Source organism: Macaca mulatta, chromosome 11 (assembly GCF_049350105.2).
Source record: "Macaca mulatta isolate MMU2019108-1 chromosome 11, T2T-MMU8v2.0, whole genome shotgun sequence".
Taxonomy (NCBI): Eukaryota; Metazoa; Chordata; class Mammalia; order Primates; family Cercopithecidae; genus Macaca; species Macaca mulatta.
The window spans coordinates 46,537,411-46,559,876 of record NC_133416.1 but is presented as its reverse complement, the minus strand read 5'-3'; the positions used below and the strand labels follow the sequence as shown (position 1 = coordinate 46,559,876).

The following is a 22,466-nucleotide window of genomic DNA, read 5'->3' as shown; positions in this document are numbered from 1 at the left end:
CCCTCTCCCCAGTACAAAGAATCACTCTCCGCACTGTGTCCCACTCCCAGGGAATGGGGGAAGGGTGGCGTCAGTGACTCAAGACTATTTTTCCTACTTGTTCAGTGCCTCTTTCAGTGATGCGAAGTTAAAACCAGGTACTATGAGTGCTCTTACACAGTTCTTAGGAAGGTGTTTTTTGTGTGTAGAGAGTTGTTAAATTGGTGTGCTTGTGGGTGGTGTCTTCTATTCCGCCATCTTGTTTCACCCCTCATCTACATCTTGTTAATATTTAAAGATCTCTTAATATCTCTTAAAGATCTCTTAAATATCAAGGAAAAAAATGCCAAAACCCAAGGGGGCAAAAGATGTGAACGGAGAATTCACAGAAAAAGAATCGCAAATAGCCAATGAACATTTTTTAAAGATGCTCAACTTCACACATAGCGAAGTGCAAACAAAAACTTCTATCTGTCCATCCCCCTGCGAGACTCAGCAAAATTCCTAAATTTGACCACAATCCCTGTTGGTGAGGCTGTGGAATAAAATATACACTGCTAATGGAATTGCCAAATGGTGACACAAGGAACTTGGAAATATACATATATCAAAATTGAAATTCAGCAATATCTATCAAATACCAGCATATTTCTCCTTCAACTCAACAATGTCCCTCCCAGAAATTACCCTGAAAATGTACTTTCACAAACAAGAAACATTGCACAAAGTTGTTTACTTAAACAGTATTTGTAAGAAAAATATACTGGAAATAGCCCAAATGTCCATCAATAGGGCATTGACTGAAAAAACTACAGTTCATGCATGTAATGGACTACTAAATGGTCATACGTAAAGGATGAAGAAATACCTAGCACTAACACAGAGGAATCTATAGGATATTTTATTAAATAAATGAATTCACTTAATTCTTTTATAAAATATTCTATATTACATTTAGAATGAGAAAGGCAGGAAACTAAGACTCATGGTTATGTATGTGTTTATATATTTTTGGGATTTTTTTTTTTTAAATGGACTGGAATGAGAAACCAGAAAGCAGCAAAAAAAAAAAAAAAAAAAAAAAATACTCATGTTGCAGAAGGAAATAGGGCAGGGACGATAAGGACAGAAACCAGACTAGTATTTTACATATTCAAAAAATTAAATTATAAAAAGTTTCAAGGTATTCCATCAGACTAGATAACATGAAGGACTATGCTATCACAGAATACCTAAAAGAGTACCAGATCAACATGAAACTTCTGTCTGTAAAAAGACAGTATAGAATTAAAAGATTACTCAAATATGAAGTATTTGCTACACACAAGCCTACAAGCAGTCAGTATCCAGGACACATAAAATATATATAGAAGATATAGACATATAAAAGACACATCCCATAAAGAAAACCAAACTTCAGAAAAGGAACATGAGCAAATGACATTTCACAAATGAAACATCGATGGCCAGTTAACCTAATTAGTAGTCAGAGAAATATAAATTAGAACTACAATGAGCTATCAGATTACCAGTAATGATAAAAGACTGAGATACTGTTGGTGAAAACATGTAACAACTAAGACTCTTACGCATTGCTAAGAGGGGTACAACTGGCATAACCATTTAGGAAAATAATTTTGCATTACCTTGAAGATGCAAAGAAGTGCATACCATATGAACTAGCAATTCTACTCCTAGAAATATATCCTAGAGAAATTTTTATACATGTGTGCAAGGAAAAATGTCAATAATAGTCCAAGTAGCATTGTTCTTCGTCGGAAAATATTCGAAACAACGTAAGCAAAATATTCAAAACCACCTAAATATCCATTGTTAGAAGATACATAAATTGTGATATATTCATACAATAGAATGCTGTATAGCAGGAAAAATAATAAATGTACTAAATCTACAAGTATCAAAGCAGGTGAACCACAAAATATAATACTGAGTGGAAAAAAAAGCAAGTTGCAGAAAAATATATAGAGTTGGATCAATATCTAGAAAGTTCAAAATAAAGCAACTAAAAAGTCTGTGTTATAACAAAAAACAAATTCAAGGAAATAGTTACCTCTAGAGGGCAGGATATGAAATACAAAACAAGAAATCTTCAGAAGTATTATGTATTATTTCTTAAGCTACCTAGTGAGTATGAGGGTTATCTGTTTTATTCTTATTTGCTAAACTGTACATATACATTAATGTACTCATTATGTATATTTAAAAAAATATAAAAGTAATTTTAAAGAGTCAATTGCATTAGCAGTACTAAAATATCCATGATATATATTTGTTGGCAAACAGCCAAAAAATCACTTCAAATTTAACTGATTTCTATTTAATTGTTAGTTTTTAAAATAGAGTAAAATTAACTTATACAGTTATACTGACAGATTTTCTCAGTAGATGTTGGCCTGCTTTTTAAAGAGCATATTCCTCCTTCTTCCATCAGAATCTAGGAGAAAACCAAAATGTTAACAATTCCTAAGTATACATAATAATATTCACTTATATCTACCCTATTTACACCACCAATTCATTTTATAGTACTTTTCTTTTACATTACTTCAGTTCAACTTTTTTTTTCTTTTTTTTTTTTGAGATGGAGTCTCGCTCTGTCCCCAGGCTGGAGTGCAGTGGCACCATCTCGGCTCACTGCAAGCTCCGCCTCCTGGATTCACGCCATTCTCCTGCCACAGCCCCCCAAGTAGCTGGGACTACAGGCGCCTGCCACCACGCCCGGCTAATGTTTTATTTTTTTTTTTTAGTAGAGACGGGGTTTCATCATGTTAGCCATGATGGTCTTGATCTCCTGACCTCGTGATCCACCCGCTTTGGCCTCCCACAGTGCTGGGATTACAGGCTTGAGCCACCGCGCCCGGCCAACATGGTTTATTTTTAAATCACAAAGAAAAATTAGCCTGTGGTGAACAATAAAATGAAATTTAAATTGGTTTTAAAACGACAAGCAACAGAAGAGACACTTGCCAAGAAATGAATTACTGAGAAAAAGGAAAAGCTTCAGATAATCATAGTAAATGCAGCTGAACAAAGACAAACATACTAAGGCAATTTGGAAATTTGTTATTCTTTATTTAATTTCCTAAGTTAGATCATCAGTCATTTGTTTTCAGGTTTTTTAAATAATAAAAGCTCTTAGAGGTATAAATTTCTATAGAACACACCTTTGGTTTTGGTTTCCATCACTTTCTATGTATTTGTACTTTATTTTCATTTCCTTTCTCAAACAAAGCAAAGAAACCCTGAGTGTTTCTTTATTTCCAGGATGTTAAGGGAAGTTAAGTATCTCTTTTTAGTTGATTTCAATTTTATCAAATTTTGATTAGAGAATGTACCTATGAATCTCTCCTTAGATAAATTTCTTAGATTTTCTTTATGGCTTACTATATGAATTATGTTTGCAAATGTACCATGGGCTTATAAAAATTTTTTTCTATATATTCTCTGTTAGTAGGATATAGAATTTTAGATATATAGAATAAAGGAGAAACTGTCTAGCTGCTTCCCAAACCTGACTCCCTTTTTCTTGGACATACAGCTAGACTGTATTTCCCAACCTCCCTTGGAATTAGTTTAGACATGTTACTTAAGTTCTGGTCATAGGCAGAAGTAATGTATACTACTGCCGGTCCTGGTCCATAAAAATCTTCCCCACAATCCTCCACTTCCTTTTCCCCTCTGCTCTCTGGTGACAATAAACTGGAAGCCACCAGTTTAGGGCCTGAATAACTACATGAAGCAGAGCCCCTTCCCTAACCCCTCTATCTTATCATTTAAAAACCTTTTCTCTTCAACTAATGACACATTCAACCCCCTTGCAACAAGAACACAAAACTTTCAAGAAAGCTATGGAGACCCCAAGGCAGGTCTGCACTCCAATACCTACTTCAGATCTGTTTGAGAAGGACAGCAAAGATCTTCCCAAAGGACAAGACACTAAGTTATTCACGAACGTCCTCCATCCTCCAGGATGGCAAGCCTTCACAACGCATACCCAGCAGGATTTTATAGTTGCTGTGGATCAGAAAATCTGCATCTCCTATTTTTCTCTTTTCCGAATGGGCTTTTTATTGCATTTATATGGTCTTTGCTCCAATAGTATATATGTTTTCTTAATGTATGTATATTGCTATCTGTTTGCTTTCAACCTTTATTATATTCTAGATACGCTGCTTGTAAACTATATTGATTTTTTTCTCCATAATTTGATATTCTTTGAATATTGAAAAGAATTCATGTTCAATATATTTATTCATATTCAATATGTTAATTGCTAAGTGGGTTTCATTCCTTACACTGTATATAGAATTGCTATTTCATTTCTTCCCATCTTGATCAGGTTTCCTAGTGTGACATCATCACTCTTGAATTTTGTTCTACCACGGCTCCACTTCTCTAGTGATTACCTTCCCATGTTAACAATTGTATTTAAACTTTATTCCTCTACTAAACCTTTAAAATTAAATAATTATACTCCTCCAACACTTTGTTCTTTCCTATTCTCTTCCACTCCCACTAAAGGCTCTTGAGAACAACACACGTCCCCATTCAAGAGGCTTGTTCTGTTTGCTTGTTTTAGCCTGTATGTCTCTTCATCAATTCTTCTTTAGCAGAAGCTACCTGTTTTAATTTTACCTAACCCATGGGCAGGTGCAACCCAGCCCTCTTTCTACTCCTACCCCTTCATTCCATCCCATTGGTGACTCCTGCCTTGGCCCCTCTGGTAGAACCTAATTTTAGTCAGGGTTCCACCGCACCTTTGGCCATGGCCAGGCATCACAATGTAAAAGTCCCCACACCTGCTCTACCCAAAGAACTCCTCATAGCACCTGATTCCCCTTGGGCTACACCAATGGACTTTTTTCTTTTCTGACTAGTTCTAGCTACATTCAAGCTGCCAGCTTTCTAGACATAGGTGTAGTCAAATAGAATTTGTTTTTGAAGTATTATATTTTGTTGATAATTCATATTTTGGGAGGATACATCTATATTATTCATATTTGGGAAAATATGAATTATTTAAAGGAATAACAGGACAGCTTCCAACACTACTGACCACATTCTCCTCCTTTTTCTTTCCTATGACACTAGTACTCCTCAAACCTCTCTAGTAGCTCATTCTCAGCCTCCTTTTCTGGTTCCTCTTCTACTTCATACCCTCCAACCTGAAATGTGCCTTCTCAGGAATTTGACAATTTTTTTTCTTATTCTATACACTTTCTCTCGAGAATCATACACTTGGATGTAGTCAATTATCTCCTATTCATTAAAGTCTAAAAAATCTCTTCTGACCTCAAGCCCTGTATATATAATTGTCTACTATACATCTCCACATAGATCACAGGTTTTTCAGAAGATCCTCACTTGAGCTCAGTGGGTCAAATTTCTCTCTCTCAGAAATCTGCTCCTCCTCTGAATCAGAGTGATGTTAGGTATTGTTTTTAAAAAGTATATTACAAAATGTATAATGCCAAACACAATCATTTCTCTCTTGTGTAATAATCTAAAGTGAGTGTTTCTGGTAAGCAGGCAATTTGCCTCCATGTAGTGATTCAGAGACCCAGTCCTTTCCATCTTGTGGCTCCATTATCCCTTGGGGCCTCACTACCATCTAGCCATCAAAAGAAAGACAGCATGGAAAAATAATTCCCTTTTCTTATAAGCCTTGACCTAAAATGATGCACATCACTTTTCCTAATATTTCATTAGTGAGATCTAGCCATATGGCCACATGTACATGGACGGATGGTTAGGAAACATGTTCCTTGGCTGGGAAGCCATTTCACAGTGGTAGCTCTATTCTATTAAAAAGGGTACATTCTACAAAAAAAGGGTACATGAATTTTGATGGAGTTAACCTTTCCTGCCACCTCCTCCTATGGTTTCAATCTCGTTCAGTAGCACAATCCCATCAACTACCCATTTACTCAAATCATAAATAAATCTAGGTCTTCCTCAATTTCTTCCTTCTTCCTTAACTAATCACCAATCACCAAGTACTATCAATTCTAGAGCTAATCTTCTCTTCTCTCACTTTCATCCTTACTGCTATTATAAAACTTCAAGCTCTCATTATTTCTTCCCCTAACTTGAGTTGTTCCACTTATCAAATCCCTCCTCATTGTTGCTAGAGTCAACTTTTTTATTACTCTGACATCATCATATTCCTCTGCTAAAATTTGTTTAGTGGATCTCTGTTTAACAATCAAGAATTGGCCGGGCGCGGTGGCTCACGCCTATAATCCCAGCACTTTGGGAGGCCGAGGCGGGTGGATTACCTGAGGTTGGGAGTTTAAGACCTGCCTGACCAACATGGAGAAACCCCGTCTCTACTAAAAATACAAAATTAGCCAGGCATGGTGGCACATGTCTGTAATCCCAGCTACTCAGGAGGCTGAGGCAGGAGAATCGCTTGAACCCAGGAGGCAGAGGTTGTGGTGAGCTGAGATCGTGCCATTGCACTCCAGCCTGGGCAAAAAGAGCAAAACTCCGTCTCAAAAAAAAAAAAACCAACAATCAAGAATTAAACTGTTATATATCATACAAGGCCATTTATGACCTGCCTCTTTGTATTGTCCAGAATTACCTAGGCCACTCCTGCGCCTCTTATCATTAGTATTATAAATAGTAGCTATAACAATAACTAGAATGAAACAAGGTACTTGAAATTTCTAAAACAGGCTGTACTCTGACATCTTAGTTTATCTATGTTGCTCCTTCTTCACAATTTGACCATTTGGTAAACAACTTATTGATACAGTGCTCAAAAGTTACCTCCTCCATCACATCTTCCTCCTGTTTACAGATGAAACTTAGAAGTGTCTTTTACTAATAACCCAAAACAAAATTCAAGCAGTTGATCTAAATGTATTATATTTTTGTCTCTTTCTGACTAGCCATTAGATGAAGACTTCTTTTTTTTTTTCTTTTGAGACGGAGTCTTGCTCTGTCACCCAGGCTGGAGTGCAGTGGCGAGATCTCAGCTCACCTCAAGCTCCGCCTCCCGGGTTCACGCCATTCTCCTGCCTCAGCCTCCCGAGTAGCTGGGACTACAGACGCCCGCCACCTCGCCCGGCTAGTTTTTTTTTTTTTTTGTATTTTTTAGTAGAGACGGGGTTTCACCGTGTTAGCCAGGATGGTCTCGATCTCCTGACCTCGTGATCCACCCGTCTCGGCCTCCCAAAGTGCTGGGATTACAGGCTTGAGCCACCGCGCCCGGCCTAGATGAAGACTTCTTAAAGACGGGTTCCATGTCCTTTCATCTCTGTACCTTGCAGAGTCTAGTGCAAACAGAATATAATCTTGAGAACAAAGCACCATTTTATCCCCAGTGTCTAGCACACAGGAAACATTCAATAAGTGTATATGAATTCATGATATAGCTCAATAAATATTTATTGAAGAAAAAAGGGAAAACAGTATAGCTGAAAATATCAAATCAGATAAGACAGATAGTTGAATCTTAGCTTGAGAGTGTGACCTCAAACAAGTTATCTAATCTCTCTAAATTTCAATCTCTTTTGCTGTGAAGACTTTAGCAACTCAGGCTCCTATAGATTAGAAATAAACTACATAAAGTTCCTAGCACTATTGTAAAAATTACAACCTTATGATGGCAAAGGGATTATAATATTACATAACCAGTGTTTATAGATATTTCAATAGTATGGCAAATATAAAATTATGTAGTAGATTGAAACCTAAAGCATTTTCATGTTGAAAGATGATATGGTTTGGATCTTTGGATGCCCCCCAGCAAATCTCATGTTGAATTATAATCCCCAGTGTTGGAGATGGGACCTGGTGGGAGGTGACTGAATCATGGGAAATAGTTTCTCCTGAATGGTTTTGTACCATCTCCCTTGGTACTTCCTTTACAATAGTGAAGTCTGTTCTCATGAGATCTGGTTGGTTAAAAGTGTGTGGCACCTCCCGCCTCACTCTCTCTTGCTCCTGCTTTTGCTATTTGAGATGCTTCACACCCACTTCACCTTCCACCATAACTGTTATTTCCTGAGGTTTCCCCAGAAGTCAATCTGATGCCACAATCCTGCTTCCTATACAGCATGTGAAACCGTGAGCCAAGTAAATCTCTTTTCTTTATAAATTACCCAGTCTCAGGTATTTCTTTATAGCAATGTGAGAACAGACTAATACAGAAAATTGGTACCAGGAGTGGAGTTTTGATATAAAGATACATGAAAATGTGAAAGGAATTTTGGAACTCGGTAATGGGCAGAAGTTGGAAGAATGTGGCAGGCTCAGAAGAAGACAAGAAGAAAATAAGGGAAAGTTTGGAACTTCGTAAAGACTGGTAGGTGAATGGTTATAACAAAAAAGGCTGAAAATGCTGGTAGTGATATTGATAGTGAAGTTCAGGCTGAGGAGGTCTCAGATAGAAATGAGGAACTTATTGGGAACTGGAGCAAAGGTCACTTTTGTTATGTGTTAGCAAAGAACTTGGCAGTATTGTGCCCCTGCCCTAGGGATCTGTGGAACTCTGAACTTGAAGGTGATTAATTTAGGATATCTGGCAGAAGAAATTTCTAAGCAGCAAAGCATTCAAGACATGGACCAGCTGCTTTATATGAACAGCCTATGTTCATATGCGTGAGCAAAGAAATGTTAAAAAAAACTGGAACTTATATTTAAAAGGGAAGCAGAGCATAAAAGTTTGGAAAATTTGCAGCCTGGCCATGTGGTAGAAAATAAAAGCCCATTTTCCAGGAAGGAATTTAAGCAGGCTGCAGAAATTTGCATAAGTAAAAACGAGCTAAGTGCTAATAGCCAAGACAATGGGGAGAAGGTCTCAATGGCATTTCAGAGACCTTCATGGCAGCCCCTCCTATCACATGCCTGAAGGCCTAGGAGGGAAGAATGGTTTCCTGGGCCAGGCTCAGGGCCCTGCTGCTCTGTGCAGCCTCAGAACACTGCTCCCTGTATCCCAGTCACTCCAGCTCCAGCCATGGCTCAAAGGGGCCCAGGTACAGCTCAGTCTGCTGCTTCACAGGATGCAAGCTGTAAGCCTTGATCCTTCCATGTGGTGTTAAGCCTGTGGGTACACAGAGTGTAAGATTTAAGGCTTGAGAGACTCCACCTAGATTTCACAGGATGTACGGAAAAGCCTAGATGTTCAGGCAGAAGTCTGTTGCACAGGTGGAGCTCTCATGGATAACCCCTACTAGGGCAGAGTGGAGGGGCAATGTGGGATTGAGCCCTCCCACATAGTCCCCAATGGGGCACTGCCTAGTGGAGCCATGAGAAGAGGACCACCATCCTTCAGACCCTGGAATGGTAGATACACCATCAGCTTGCACCTAACTCCTGGAAAAGCCACAGGCACTCAGCACCAGCCCACAAAAGCAGCCACAGGGGCTGAACCTTTCAAAACCACAGAGGCGGGGCTGCCCAAGGCTTTTGGAATCCACCTCTTATACCAGTGTGTCTGGATGTGAGATATATAGCCAAGGGAAATTATTTTGGAGCTTTAAGACTTATGGCTGCCCTGTTGAGTTTCAGACTAGCATGGGGCCTATAGCCCCTTTCTTCTGGCCTATTTCTCCCTTTTGGAATGTAAATATCTACCCAATGCTTGTACCGCCATTGAATCCTGGAAGTAACTACCTTGTTTTTGATTTTACAGGCTCATAGCTGGAAGGGACTTGCCTTGTATCAGGTGAGACTTTGAACTTTTGAGCTAATGCTGGGATGAGTTAAGACTTTGGAGAACTGTTGGAAATGCATGATTTTATTTTGCAATGTGAGAAGGACATGAGATTTGGGGGGCTGTGGGTGGAAAGATATGGTTTGGATCTCTCCCCCTGCCAAATCTCATGTCAAATTATAATCCTGAGTGTTGCAGGTGGGGCTTGGTGGGAGGTGACTGGATCATGGCAGGGCAGCAATTTCTCTTGAATGGTTTAGCACCATCCCTCTTGGTGCTGTCCTCATGCTAGTGAGTTTGTTCTCCTGTGATCTGGTCATTTAAAAGTCTGTGGCACCTCCCTACTCATTCTCTCTTGTTCCTGTTGCTGCCATGTGAGACTCCTTGTTTCCCCTTTGCCTTCTGCCATAATTAAAAGTTTCCTGAGGCCGCCCCAGAAACCAATCAGATGCCATCATCATGCTTCCTGTATAGCCTGCAGAACCATGAGCCAACTAAACCTCTTTTCTTTATAAATTGCCCAGTCTTAGGTATTTCTTTATAGCAATGCAAGAATGAACTAATACAGAAATTTTGTAATACTTAAAAAATGTGTTTAAAATGTCCTCAAGATTGTTTTGTCTCAAATAAAGCATGTAACAGTCTCTGAAAACGTGTTTTTATTTCTAGATCTAAAATATAATTTCCTCAGAATAAAAAAGTGTAAGACAAAGAGTCCATCCCAAAAAATTAATGAATAAATGCAAACCTTAAATCAAAGTGAACGCTAAATACAGTAATACGATATGGTAATACAAACTGACTTAATTGAGAACATAATGTGAGACTGTGCTTTACCTCATCAAGTCCAAAGTCCCATGACTGCTTATAGTGCAATTCTTCTGAAGGTATATTTCCCCTAAGGATTATAAATACACAGTATTAAAGTTTGTTGTATTCCCTCTGGGAATTAATGTTCTAAATTAGAGTTCCCAAACTTGGCTTCAGATCGGAATTATATGGGAAGCTTTCTTAAAAATAAAGATTCATAAGCTCCAGGCCAAAGAGCCCACCTATTATGTGCAGGTCAAACTTGGTATTCTATAGTTTAAAATCACTCCCTCAAGTAATCTGGACCTGCAGTCAGGATTGAGAACCATGTTCTAAATTGCTTTCATAAGGTACATTTAAAACTCAAGGCCTAACATGATTTTTTCACTCATAAATTTCTAGATATTGGGAGATTTAACAACAAAGATACAAAGTTGTCAATTTTATGAAATGTTTTGTAAATCTATGTTTTAATTAATGTGTATGTGCCAATCCCACTAAAATTACATCTTTTTATCAATCAATATTTTTAATAACTCCACAAGAAATCATTTCCAAAATAAAAATTTATTCTAGTTCACGATTTCCAATCAGAAAGATTTGTCTAAATTGCAATTATTACCAAGAAAGTTAGGACTATTCAGAAACTAGTAGCTAAAATAAAGTTTTCTTTAGTTACTTATAATTGCAGGCCAGTATTCACAAAAGTCTGGAAGGCAGCTTCCAAACTCTAAGGAATAAATTTAATATCAACACATAATGGATGAGTGTAAAAATCTCCTTAAATTCAGAACATTTTGTACACCAGCTGCAAGAAGAGAAAGAAAAATCTGGTGTAACATAATTGTTTTCAATGTATGGGTAGAGGAGATTGTAATCTTGAACACAGAGAAAACATGGAGTCTCTGAGAGGTAAATGTTGGCAATGAGGAGAGTGCTCTATCCCTAAAATGTACACTGTCCTATAAACTGCTGATATGCTTCCTTATGCCACTAACATCTGAATTCTATCACTCCCTGTAGTGATCCTATACCAACCAAGCAAGAAACCTTCCCATTGAGAGCTGTCTAAAAGTAAGAAAACATGCTTTTTCATGTCAGACTTCCTATACATGTTCCCTTTCTATTTATTACTTTAAGTTAATAAATTGATATTCTGGCAGATATGAGTTTCTTGGATGCATTAAGTCAATTTCCTCAAACCTAATCAACACTAATATTCAGATAAGAAAGTATTTGGGAGCTGGTAAATATGAGCACCACACTCTCAACTGGGGTGATACTATCAACACTACGACTCCTGGTAAGACTGCTTTGAGACAAGTTGCCTGCCCACCCTCAGATGGCAATACGCCTACCTCACTTTGCATCAATTCAACCTTCATCATGCATCATACTAGTTCCTGATTTATATTCCCCAGATTTCCCTAAAAACTTACATAGAGTTTGCTGGATATTTCTGAATACTTTTCTGTGGTGTCCTCTCTTGGTAATCATTTTCAAGTTTTCCTTAAAAAATAAAAGTATGCACTGAGTTAAAAATTTAGCATAGTCTATTTTCATTTTTTTAATTCAAAGAATATTAACATGACATGTACAGAGGAAAACCACTGGTCCACAATGTTATATGATAGGAAGCCATTCTATTTTTGGTTTCATTTTCTTCCAAACATATAAACACACATACAAATATATAGATGTGTGCGTATATAGATATACAAATATATGTACTAAAACTGAAAGAAAAAAGAATATGTAATTACATTTTCCATGTACAATACCAACCTTTTCTTTCAGAGCTGCTTGGGTAGTAATCGTTCTCAAAAGATGTACTAAGATCGTTTCTTTCATTTTTATTGTACTCTCTCTGATTCTTCTTGTTTGGCTGACATTTTTCTGGATAACTTGTTTTATTCAAAGTTGAATTACTAAAAGTCAACTCTGGAACTGTAAAAATGTTTCTAATGCATCTGTCAGTGACACGGTTTTTATCAGAATGAGTGGCTACACAAATATCTCCCATACTATCATAATCACACTTGTTAAATGTTTTCTTTATCTTTTGCTGATCTATGTTTAATACATTGATCATATTTTGACTAACAAAAGAGTCAGAATTCTCTGATAGAAAGTTAGGAGTAGACTGGTTCACATCTTCAAGAAAATTTGAAACTTTCTTTCCATTTTTCCTCCAAATATGCTGTATGGAGTGTTTTTCAGTAATGTAGTCTGACTGTCCTATTTCATCCATGCTTCTACAATCTTCATCCATAATTACAGTAGGGCATTTAGTAAGTAAATTCCTATTTCCTAGACTTCTGGAAAAACAAAAACATATTTAGCAAGAAAAGCAGGATTATTTGCATTTAGAAACACTTACTTTCAATTCTTAGAGGACATATTGAGTTGCTACTAACATTTACCTAGACCATGTTTTTATTTTTATATTTAAATAAATAATATTGCTTTGGGTGAAAATTTGTCTAATGTGCTCTTCTAATGACTTATTGAGTATAAAAATAATCTACAGTCAGTTTTTTATTACAACATGAAATGTTAGCATGTGGTTTAATTAAAACATGACCAACCTATAGTATATCTTCTGTAATAAAATCTAAAGAATAAACTAGACAACGATTATATGTCACTGCTGTTCCATTTAACCAGAGAAAGATGTTTTGAAGACTGTGCAGAGAAAATTTATCATCAATGTTAAAATATAAAATCAAATAGTTATGAGACATTATAACATATTTTTCAACCTAATATGGATATAAAAACAATTATAAAGTTCCCAAGGAAAAGCAATATAAATACAAATGTGTATATAAGTAATAAAACCAAGAGATAAGGAGAATTAGATAAAAACTAATTTGATGAATTAGATAGCTTGTAAGTTCTATTCTAATGCAGAAATAATAATTCTAGGTTAAGTCCAATTTGTGTACAAGAATCAAAGCTATCATGGAAAATAATTACAAATCAAGATGGTTCTTATTTTATTATCAGTGACTATCTACAAATTTATTTGGAAGTGAGTTGTTCCAGAGGTTGGAGGTATCAAAAAACTTAGAAAACACACACACACACACACACACACACACACACACACACACAAACACACACACACACACAGAGATTGCTAAAACTCTGATTTCCAGTCTTATTTTTAAGTTATTTATGAAATATTTGATGATCACCTACTCTGTTTCAGGTACTAGGCCATGTATTGGCAACAGAGAGATAAAAGAGCTCAGTTTGTTGTTAAAGAGAGAAATTAATGTTTTACCCATGAATGTTCACAGCTCATGATCCAACATTGTTTCTCAATGAGGGCCTTACTGGTGTTTTAAACAGAATGACGTTATTTTGCTATACCAAAAGACATAGTATATACTATGCACTAATATACACCATTAACATAAGGAAAATATCTGTTACTCTACATAAAAGAATAGAGGTAAGTGTACTTTATAAGATATTAAGCACACTATAAATGTAAATCTTTTTTATTATTATTATTCTTTGAATAGTTTTTGGGAAACAGATGGTGTTTGGTTACATGAATAAGTTCTTTAGTGGTGATTTCTGAGATTTTGGTGCACTCATTACGCGAGCAGTGTACACTGTACCCAATGTGTAGTCTTTTATCCCTCACCCCTCCCCTACCCTCTACCGGAGTCCCCAGAATCCATTATATCAATCTTTTGTGTGTGTGTGTGTGTGTGTGAGACGGAGTTTTGCTCTTTTCATCCAGGCTGGTGTGCAGTAGTGCAATCTTGGCCCACTGCAACCTTTTCTTCCTGAGTTCAAGCAATTCTCCTGCCTCAGCCTCCTGACTAGCTGGGATTACAGGTGTGTGCCACCACACAACTGTAATGATTTTTGTATCATTACATTTTTTAATCAAAAATCAGCCTGGCTGATTTTTATATTTTTAGTAGAGACAGGGTTTCACCATGTTGGCCAGGCTGATCTCAAACTCCTGACCTCAGGTGATCCCCCAGCTTCGGCCTCCCAAAGTGCTGTGATTATAGGTGTGGGCCACCAAGCCAGGCCCATTATATCAATCTTATGCCTTTGTGTCCTCAAAGCTTAGCTTCCACTTATAAGTGAGAACATAACAATGTTTGGTTTTCCATTCCTGAGTTACTTCAGTTAGAATAATGGTTTCCAACTCCATCCAGGTTGCTGTGAATGCCATAATTTCATTCCTTTTTACGGCTGAGTAGTATTCCATTGTGTGTGTGTATATGTGTGTGTGTGTGTATTTTCTTCACCCACTCATTGGTTGATAGGCATTTAGGCTGGTTCCATATTTTTGCAGTTGTGAATTGTGCTGCCATAAACATGCACATGTAAATGTCTTTTTCATATGACTGATTTTCCTCTGGGTAAATACCCAGTAGTGGGATTGCTGGATCAAATGGTAGTTCCACTTTTAGTTCTTTAAGGAGTCTCCATACTGTTTTCCTTAGTGGTTGTACTAGTTTACATATCCACCAGCAGTGTAAAAGTATTCCCTTTTCACCACATCCATGCCAAACTCTATTATTTTTTCATTTTTAAATTATGACCATTCTTGTAGGAGTAAGATGGTTATTGCACTGTGGTTTTGATTTGCATTTCCTCCATCTTTAGTGATGTTGAGCATTTTTTCATATGTCTGTTGACCATTTGTATATCTTCGTTTGCAAATTGTCTATTCATGTACTTAGCCCATTTTTGATGATATTACTTCTTTTGTTCTTGCTGATTTGTTTGAGTTCCTTGTAGATTTTGGATATTAGTCCTTTGTCAGATGCATAGCTTGGGAAGATTTTCTCCCACTTTCTGGGTTGTCTGTTTACTTTGCTGATTATTTCTTTTGCTGTGCAGATTTTTGTTTTAATTAGGTCCCATTTGTTTATTTTTGTTTTTGTTGTATTTGCTTTTGGTTCTTGGTCATGAACTCTTCGCCTAAGCCAATGTCTAGAAGAGTTTTTCCAATGCTATCTTCTAGAATTTTTATGGCTTCATGTCTTAAAGTTTTTGATCAATCTTGACTTGATTTTTATATAAGGTGAGATGAGGATCCAGTTTCATACTACATGGGGCTTGCCAACTATCCCAGCACCATTTGTTGAATAGGGTGTTCTTTCCCCACTTTATGTTTTGGTTTGCTTTGTCGAAGATCAGCTGACTTTAAGTATTTGGCTTTATTTCTGGGTTCTCTATTCTGTTCCATCTGTCCACATACCTATTTTTATACCACTGCCATGCTGTTTTGGTAATTATAGTCCTGTAGTATAGTCTGAAGTCAGGTAATGTGATGCCTCCAGATTTGTTCTTTTTGCTTAGTCTTGCTTTGGCTCTGTGGGGTTTTTGGGGGTCCATATGAATTTTAGGATTTTTTCCTAGTTCTGCAAAGAATGATGGTGGTATTTTGATGGGAATTGCACTGAATTGATAGATTGCTTTTGGTAGTATGGTCATTTTTACAATATTGATTCTACACATCCATGAGCATGGGATGTGGTTCCATTTGTTTGTGTCATCTATGATTTCTTTAAGAAGTGTTTCTAGTTTTTCTTGTAGAGATCTTTCACCTCCTTGGTTAGGTATATTTCTAAGTATTTTATTTTTTGCAGCTGTTGTAAAAGGGGTTGAGTTCTTGATTTGATTCTCAGCTTAGTCAATGCTGATGTATAGTGCTACTGCATTGCGTACATTGATTTTGTACCCTGAAACTTTACTGAGTTCATTTATCATATCTAGGAGCTTTTTGGATGAGTCTTTAGGGTTTTCTAGGTATACTATTATGTCATTGGTGAACAGCAACAGTTTGAGTCCCTCTTTATCTATTTGGATGCCCTTAATTTCCTTCTCTTGTCTGATTGCTCTGGCTAGGACTTCCAGTACTATGTCAAACAAAAGTGGTGAACTCTTGTCTCATTGTTCTGGCTAGGACTTCCAGTACCATGAGAATAGAAGTGGTGAAAATGGGCACCTTGTCTTGTTCCAGTTCTGGGGGGAAATGCTTTCAACTTTCCCCCATTCAGTATAATGCTAGCTGTGGGTCTGTCATAGATGGCTTTTATTATCTTAAGGTATGACCCTTTTATGCTGATTTCGCTGAGGGTTTTAATCATAAAGTAATGCTAGATTTTGTAAAATGCTTTTCTGCATCTATTGAAATGATCATATAATTCTTGTTTTTAATTCTGTTTATGTAGTGTATATTTATTGACTTATGTATGTTAAACCATCCCTGCATCCCTGGTATGAAACTCACTTGATCATGATGTATTATCTTTTGGATATGCTGTTGGATTCAGTTAGCTAGTATTTTTGAGGATTTCTGCATCTATGTTCATCAGGAATATCGGTCTGTAGTTTTTTTTTTTTTTTTTTTTTTTTTTTTTTTTGTTATGCCTTTTCCTGGTTTTGGTATTAGGGTGATACTAGCTTCACAAAATGATTTAGGGGGGATTCTCTCTTTATCTTTTGGAATAGTTTCAGTAGGATTGGTACCAATTCTTCTTTGAATGGCTGATAAAATTCAGCTGTGAATCCATCTGGTCCCAGACTTTTTCTTTTGTTGGTAAGTTTTAAAATTACCATTGCAATCTCACTACTTGCCATTGGTCTGTTCAGAGTTTCTGTTTCTTCCTGGTTTGATCTTGGAGGGTTGTATATTTCTAGGAATTTATCAATCTCCTGTAGGTGTTCTAATTTGTATGTGTAAAGGTGTTCATAGTAGCCTTGAATAATCGTTTGTATTTCTGTAGTATCAGTTATAATATCTCCCATTTTGTTTCTAATTGAGCTTATTTGGGTCTTCTCTGTTCTTCGTTAATCTTGCTAATGGTCTATCAATTTTATCTTTTTAAAGAACCAGCTTTTCATTTCATTTATCTTTTGTATTGTTTTTTCTGTTTGTTCTGCTCTGATCTTTGTATTTCTTTTCTTCTGCTGGGTTTGGGCTTGGTTTGTTCTTGTTTCTCTAGTTCCTTGAGGTGTGACCTTAGATTGTCTATTGTGCATTTCCAGACTTTTTGATGTAGGCATTTAATGCTATAACTTTCCTCTTAGCACCACTTTTGCTATATTCCAGAGATTTTGATAGGTTATGTCACTACTACTGTTCAGTTCAAAGAATGTTTGGATTTCTGTTTTGATTTCATTGTTGACCTAAAGATCATTTAGGAGCAGATTATTTAATTTCCATGTATTCGTACAGTTTTCAGGGTTCCTTCTGGAGTTGATTTCCAATTTTATCCCACTGTGATCTGAGAGAGTACTTGATATAATTTGTTTTCTTAAATTTACTGAGACTTGTTTTGCAGCCTATCATATGGTCTATCTTGGAGAATGTTCCATATACTGATGAAAAGAGTGTATATTCTGCAGTTTTTGGGTACAATATACTGTAAATATCTGTTAAGTGTATTTGTTCGAGGGTACAGTTTAAGCCCATTGTTTCTTTGTTGACTTTTTGTCCTGATGACCTCTCTAATGTTGTCAGTGGAGTACTGAAATCCCCCACTATTATTTGCCATCTATCTCATTTCTTAGGTCTAGTAGTAATTGTTTTATAAATTTGGGAGCTCCTATGTTAGGTGCATGTATATTTAGGATTGTGACATTTTCCTGTTGTACTAATCCTTTCATCATTATATAATGTCCTTCTTTGTCTTTACTTTTGGTTTCTGTTTGCATGGAATATCTTTTTCCACCTCTCCACCTTAAGTTTATGTGAGTTCTTATGTGTTACATGAGTCTCTTGAAGACAACAGATACTTGGTGGATGGATTTTTACTCATTCTGACATTCTGTATCTCTTAGGTGGAGCATTTAGGCCATTTATATTCAATGTTAGTACTGAGATGTGAAGTACTTTTCTATTCATCATTTAGTTGTTGCCTGGATATCTTGGTGTTTTTTTTCAGTTATTGTTTTACAAGCCCTGTGAAATTTATGCTTTAAGGAGGTTCCATTTTGGTATATTTTATGGTTTTATTTCAAAATTTAGAACTCCTTTTAGCATTTCTTGTAGTGCTGGCTTGGTAGTGGTGAATTCTCTCAGCATATGTTTGTCTGAAAAATACTTTATCTCACATTATGAAGCTTAGTTTCAATGGATATAAAATTATTGGCTTTTAATTACTTTGTTTAAGGAGGCTAAAGATAGGATCCCAATCCCTTCTGGCTTGTAGGGTTACTGCTGAGAAATCTCTTGTTAATCTTACAGGTTTTCCTTTGTAGGTTACCTGACGCTTTTGCCTCACAGTTCTTAAAATTCTTTCCTTTGCCTTGACTTTAGATAACTTGATGACTATGTGCCTAGGTGATTATCTTTTTGTGATGAATTTCCTGGGTGTTCTTTGAGCTTCTTGTATTTGAATATCTAGATCTCTAGTAAGACTAGGGAAGTTATCCTTGATTATTCCCTCAAATAAGTTTTCCAAACTTGTAGATTTCTCTTCTTCCTCAGGAACACTGATTATTCTTATGTTTGGTTGTTTACCATAATCCCAAATTTCTTGAAGGCTTTGTTCATTTATTTTTTATTAATTAGTTTTTCTTTGTCTTTACTGGATTGGGTTAATTCAAAAGCCTTGTCTTCAAACTCAAGTTCTTTCTACTTGTTCGATTCTATTGTTGAAACTTTCCAGTGTATTTTGTATTTCTCTAAATGCATCTTTCACTTACAGAAGTGTAATTGTATTTTCTTTATGACATCTATTTCTCTGGAGACCTTTTCATCCATATCTTTTTTTTTTTTTTTTTAATTTCCTTAAGTTGGTGTTCTCCCTTTTCTAGTACCTCCCTGAGTAGCATATTAATCAACCTTCTGAATTCTTTATCTGGCAATTCAGAGATTTCTTCTTGGTTTGGATCCACTGCTGGAGATCTTAGTGTGGTCTTTTGGGGGTGTTACAGAAACTTGTTTTGTCATAGTACCAGAATTACTTCTCTGGTTCCTTGTCATTTGGGGGCACTGTTTCAGTGGAAAGATCTGGAACACAAGGGCTGCTGTTCAGATTCTTTTGTCCCACAGGGTGAGCCTTTGATGTGGTGCTCTCCCCCTTCCCCTACGGGTGGGGCTGCATGTGAGCCAGACTGCAGTGATTGGGTCTAGCCACCCAGCGAGGCTATCAGACTCCAGGGTGGTGCTGGGGAATGTCTGCAAAGAGTCCTGTGATGTGATGATGTGATCCATCTTCAGGTCTCCCGGCCATGGATACCAGCACCTGCTGCAGTGGAGGTGGCAGGGGAGTGATATGGACTCTGTGAGAGTCCTTGGTTGTGGTTTTGTTTAGTGCACTGGTTTTCTCAAATGCTGCTTATGCTAGTGGTGAAGCTGTCACATGAACAGACTCAGGACCTCTGGATAGCCAGGATGTTGCACATGGTAGAATTAGCTGTTATTTTCTCCTCCTTTGGAGCAGGCTTGTTCTGAGTTGCTGTAATGGAATGAGTTGGCTGGCCTCCAGTCCAGAGGTGGCACTTTCAAGAGAGCACCATCTGTGGTAGTGGAAGGGGTATAAAAGTTTGCCCTACATTGGCCAAGATAAATTTTCAGGTTTCTCAAGCGATAGGTGGGGCCATAGAGTTCCCAAGAGTTTATGTCTTTTGTCTTTGGCTACCAGAGTGAGGGGAAAAAAAAATCAGGTAAAGGCAGAGTTAGAAAGGTGTGTGCTCAGACCCTCCTTGGGCAGTGCTTGCTTCAGCCACTGTGGGGGATGGGGGTGGTTCTCAGGCCAATGAAGTTATGTTCCACAGAGGATAATGGCTACCTCTGCTGCATCATACAGTTTATCACTGAGAGAAAGCCTCTAGTGATAGGCTTCTCCCAGCTCCCACACAGCAAGTAAAGCCTGATTCACTCTCACCATGCCCACCAACAATGCCAATTTTACATCCAGGCAGGGGGCACACAGTGCTGAGATCATGCTCCAGGCTATAAGCCTCCCCACTAAGAAAGCAACCAGGGCTCCCAGGTCTTGCCGCTCCCTGTCTACCCACACTGCTGGCTGCAGCTTCTGCACTCATATCTGCACTTCCCATTTGCACCCCTCCGCCAAGATTCTGCTCATGAAAATTCATGTTTAGTCAAAATTATTACAGAGTTCAATTAGAAGCTTCTTTCACCCTGTGGCCCCTCCTCAATTCCACTGGGTATCTTCCCCAAAGACCCCTGTGAGAGAAGGCCAGGCATGGCTTCCCTGAGCTCAAACTGGGGACAAGGAGTGCCTACAGGGCTCTTCCAGCTGCTTCTTCTACTTTTATATTTCGCTTAGCTCCCTACTTCCATTTCATCTCTAGGCAAGGTTAAATCCTTCTCCCGTAATCTGGATTTTCTGGTTCCCCAGTAGAGACATGTGTTTGGAAGCAAGCTATCCCCCCCCTCACACTTTGGGAACTGAATTTTTTGGCTGTCTCATGGAGTTGCAGAGCAAGCCACATCTTTCAAAGGGTCTTTGAATTCTTTTGATTTTCCTGGTATGTTTCTGCAGTACTTTTTGGAGTAAAAGTTCATGATGTGAGTCTTCACATGCTGTTCTGTCCAAGTGGGAGCTGCATACTAGCCCTGTCTCCTATCTGCCATTTTCCAAAATCATGATTTTTAAAGGGTATTTTAAGCATCTGACTCAGTGGAATCACTAAGAGATGTGGACAATAGAGAAATGTAGAGTAGTTATTGCCAACAAGAAAGTTACAGTATAAAAGAGGAAGAAAAAAATTACAAAGTGACAGGTATTATCCTACAGTCAAATGCTAAAACAGTAAATGGAGGTAAGAAGAGATTCTTCTGCTTGAGAAAACTTAGGCAGATGGCTTCTGATTTGGGAACTAAAGTTGGGAAGGATTCTTACTTCTAGAGATGACAGAAAGCAATTATCCTAAAAAACTGAAAAGAATTAAGACAAGTCAGTTCAACTTTTTAAATAATTTATGTTTTCCTATAAATATAAAATTCATTAAAAATTATGGACTAAAATTTTAATAAAAACATTCATTATCTAAATAAGCTTTTTATGTGTATTCAACAAATATTTAATGTGTCTATTATGTAGTAGGGAGACAACAGAGGTTATAGTCTAGTGAAGGATGATAATAAACAAATAAAAGAAAATGAACCACTAACAAATACAGTGGTTAAGAAACAAAGAAGTAAACAAATATAAAAGCTAATTACAAGTACTACCAGATCACATGATGGGATGCCTTGTGTTGGAGGTCGTGTTTCAGACACTTTGGTGAGGAAAGTCACTAGAGTAAGGAAGTGATAAATACACTAACGATACAGAATGGTTAGATACATGAAAACAGGAATAAGCATACTGGATAAAAAGTAGAAATGCAAAATTTGCAGCATGTTTGAGAAACAGAAGAGGGTAAAGCTGGAATAGAATCAATGAAAGAACACTTATGACCTACAGCTATAAAGTACAAAAGGGCCCAGATTATGCAGAGCCTTGCTCTTGAAAAGAACAATAAGAAATCATTGAAATAAATGTCCTGAGCACAAAAGTAAAATTGACATTTTGCCTTGGAAAACAGCAGTCTGACTTCTCAATGAATCTCCTGAAGAATGAATTTCAGGATCTCCATCTGACTAAAATGAAATAACAGGGGCCAGACTGACCCTACTAACTAATAAAATTTAAAAACTGGAGGATAGTTTCAAGATGGCTGACTCGAGGCATAGGACACTTTTCCACAAAGAATCAAAGTAGTCAGTAGATAGTCACACATCAAAGAGAATATGAAAGAGAGCACACTGGAATTCATAGAAGTGACAGGAAACACCTGGGGCACAGAAGGAGAGGGAGGCTACGCAGATGGCTTAGCCTCCCTACAACAGCAGAGCCAGGAGAGGCTCCCCAGTGTGGGGAAAGGTTAAATGAGAGATCCCCAGCAGTCTACATTCTTATCACAGACTCCTATAATCCTGGTCACATTAGAGTCCCTCAACCCCCATGGGCTCTGAGAATGGAATGGG

The 22,466-nt window shown here is 37.3% G+C and overlaps 1 protein-coding gene across 2 annotated transcripts in view; it reads right to left on the bottom strand.

The window, feature by feature from the left end:
- The window catches only part of REDIC1 (regulator of DNA class I crossover intermediates 1), a 101,447-nt gene that overhangs the window by 28,830 nt on the left and 50,151 nt on the right, over nucleotides 1–22,466 (bottom strand). For both annotated transcript variants that reach the window (XM_077953861.1, XM_015151447.3), the window contains 4 exons: nucleotides 12,260–12,792; nucleotides 11,914–11,983; nucleotides 10,502–10,562; nucleotides 2,371–2,434 (listed from right to left, as the gene is read on the bottom strand). In XM_077953861.1, the coding sequence (XP_077809987.1) occupies nucleotides 2,371–2,434; nucleotides 10,502–10,562; nucleotides 11,914–11,983; nucleotides 12,260–12,792 (728 nt within the window). The remainder of the gene's footprint in view (nucleotides 1–2,370; nucleotides 2,435–10,501; nucleotides 10,563–11,913; nucleotides 11,984–12,259; nucleotides 12,793–22,466) is intronic.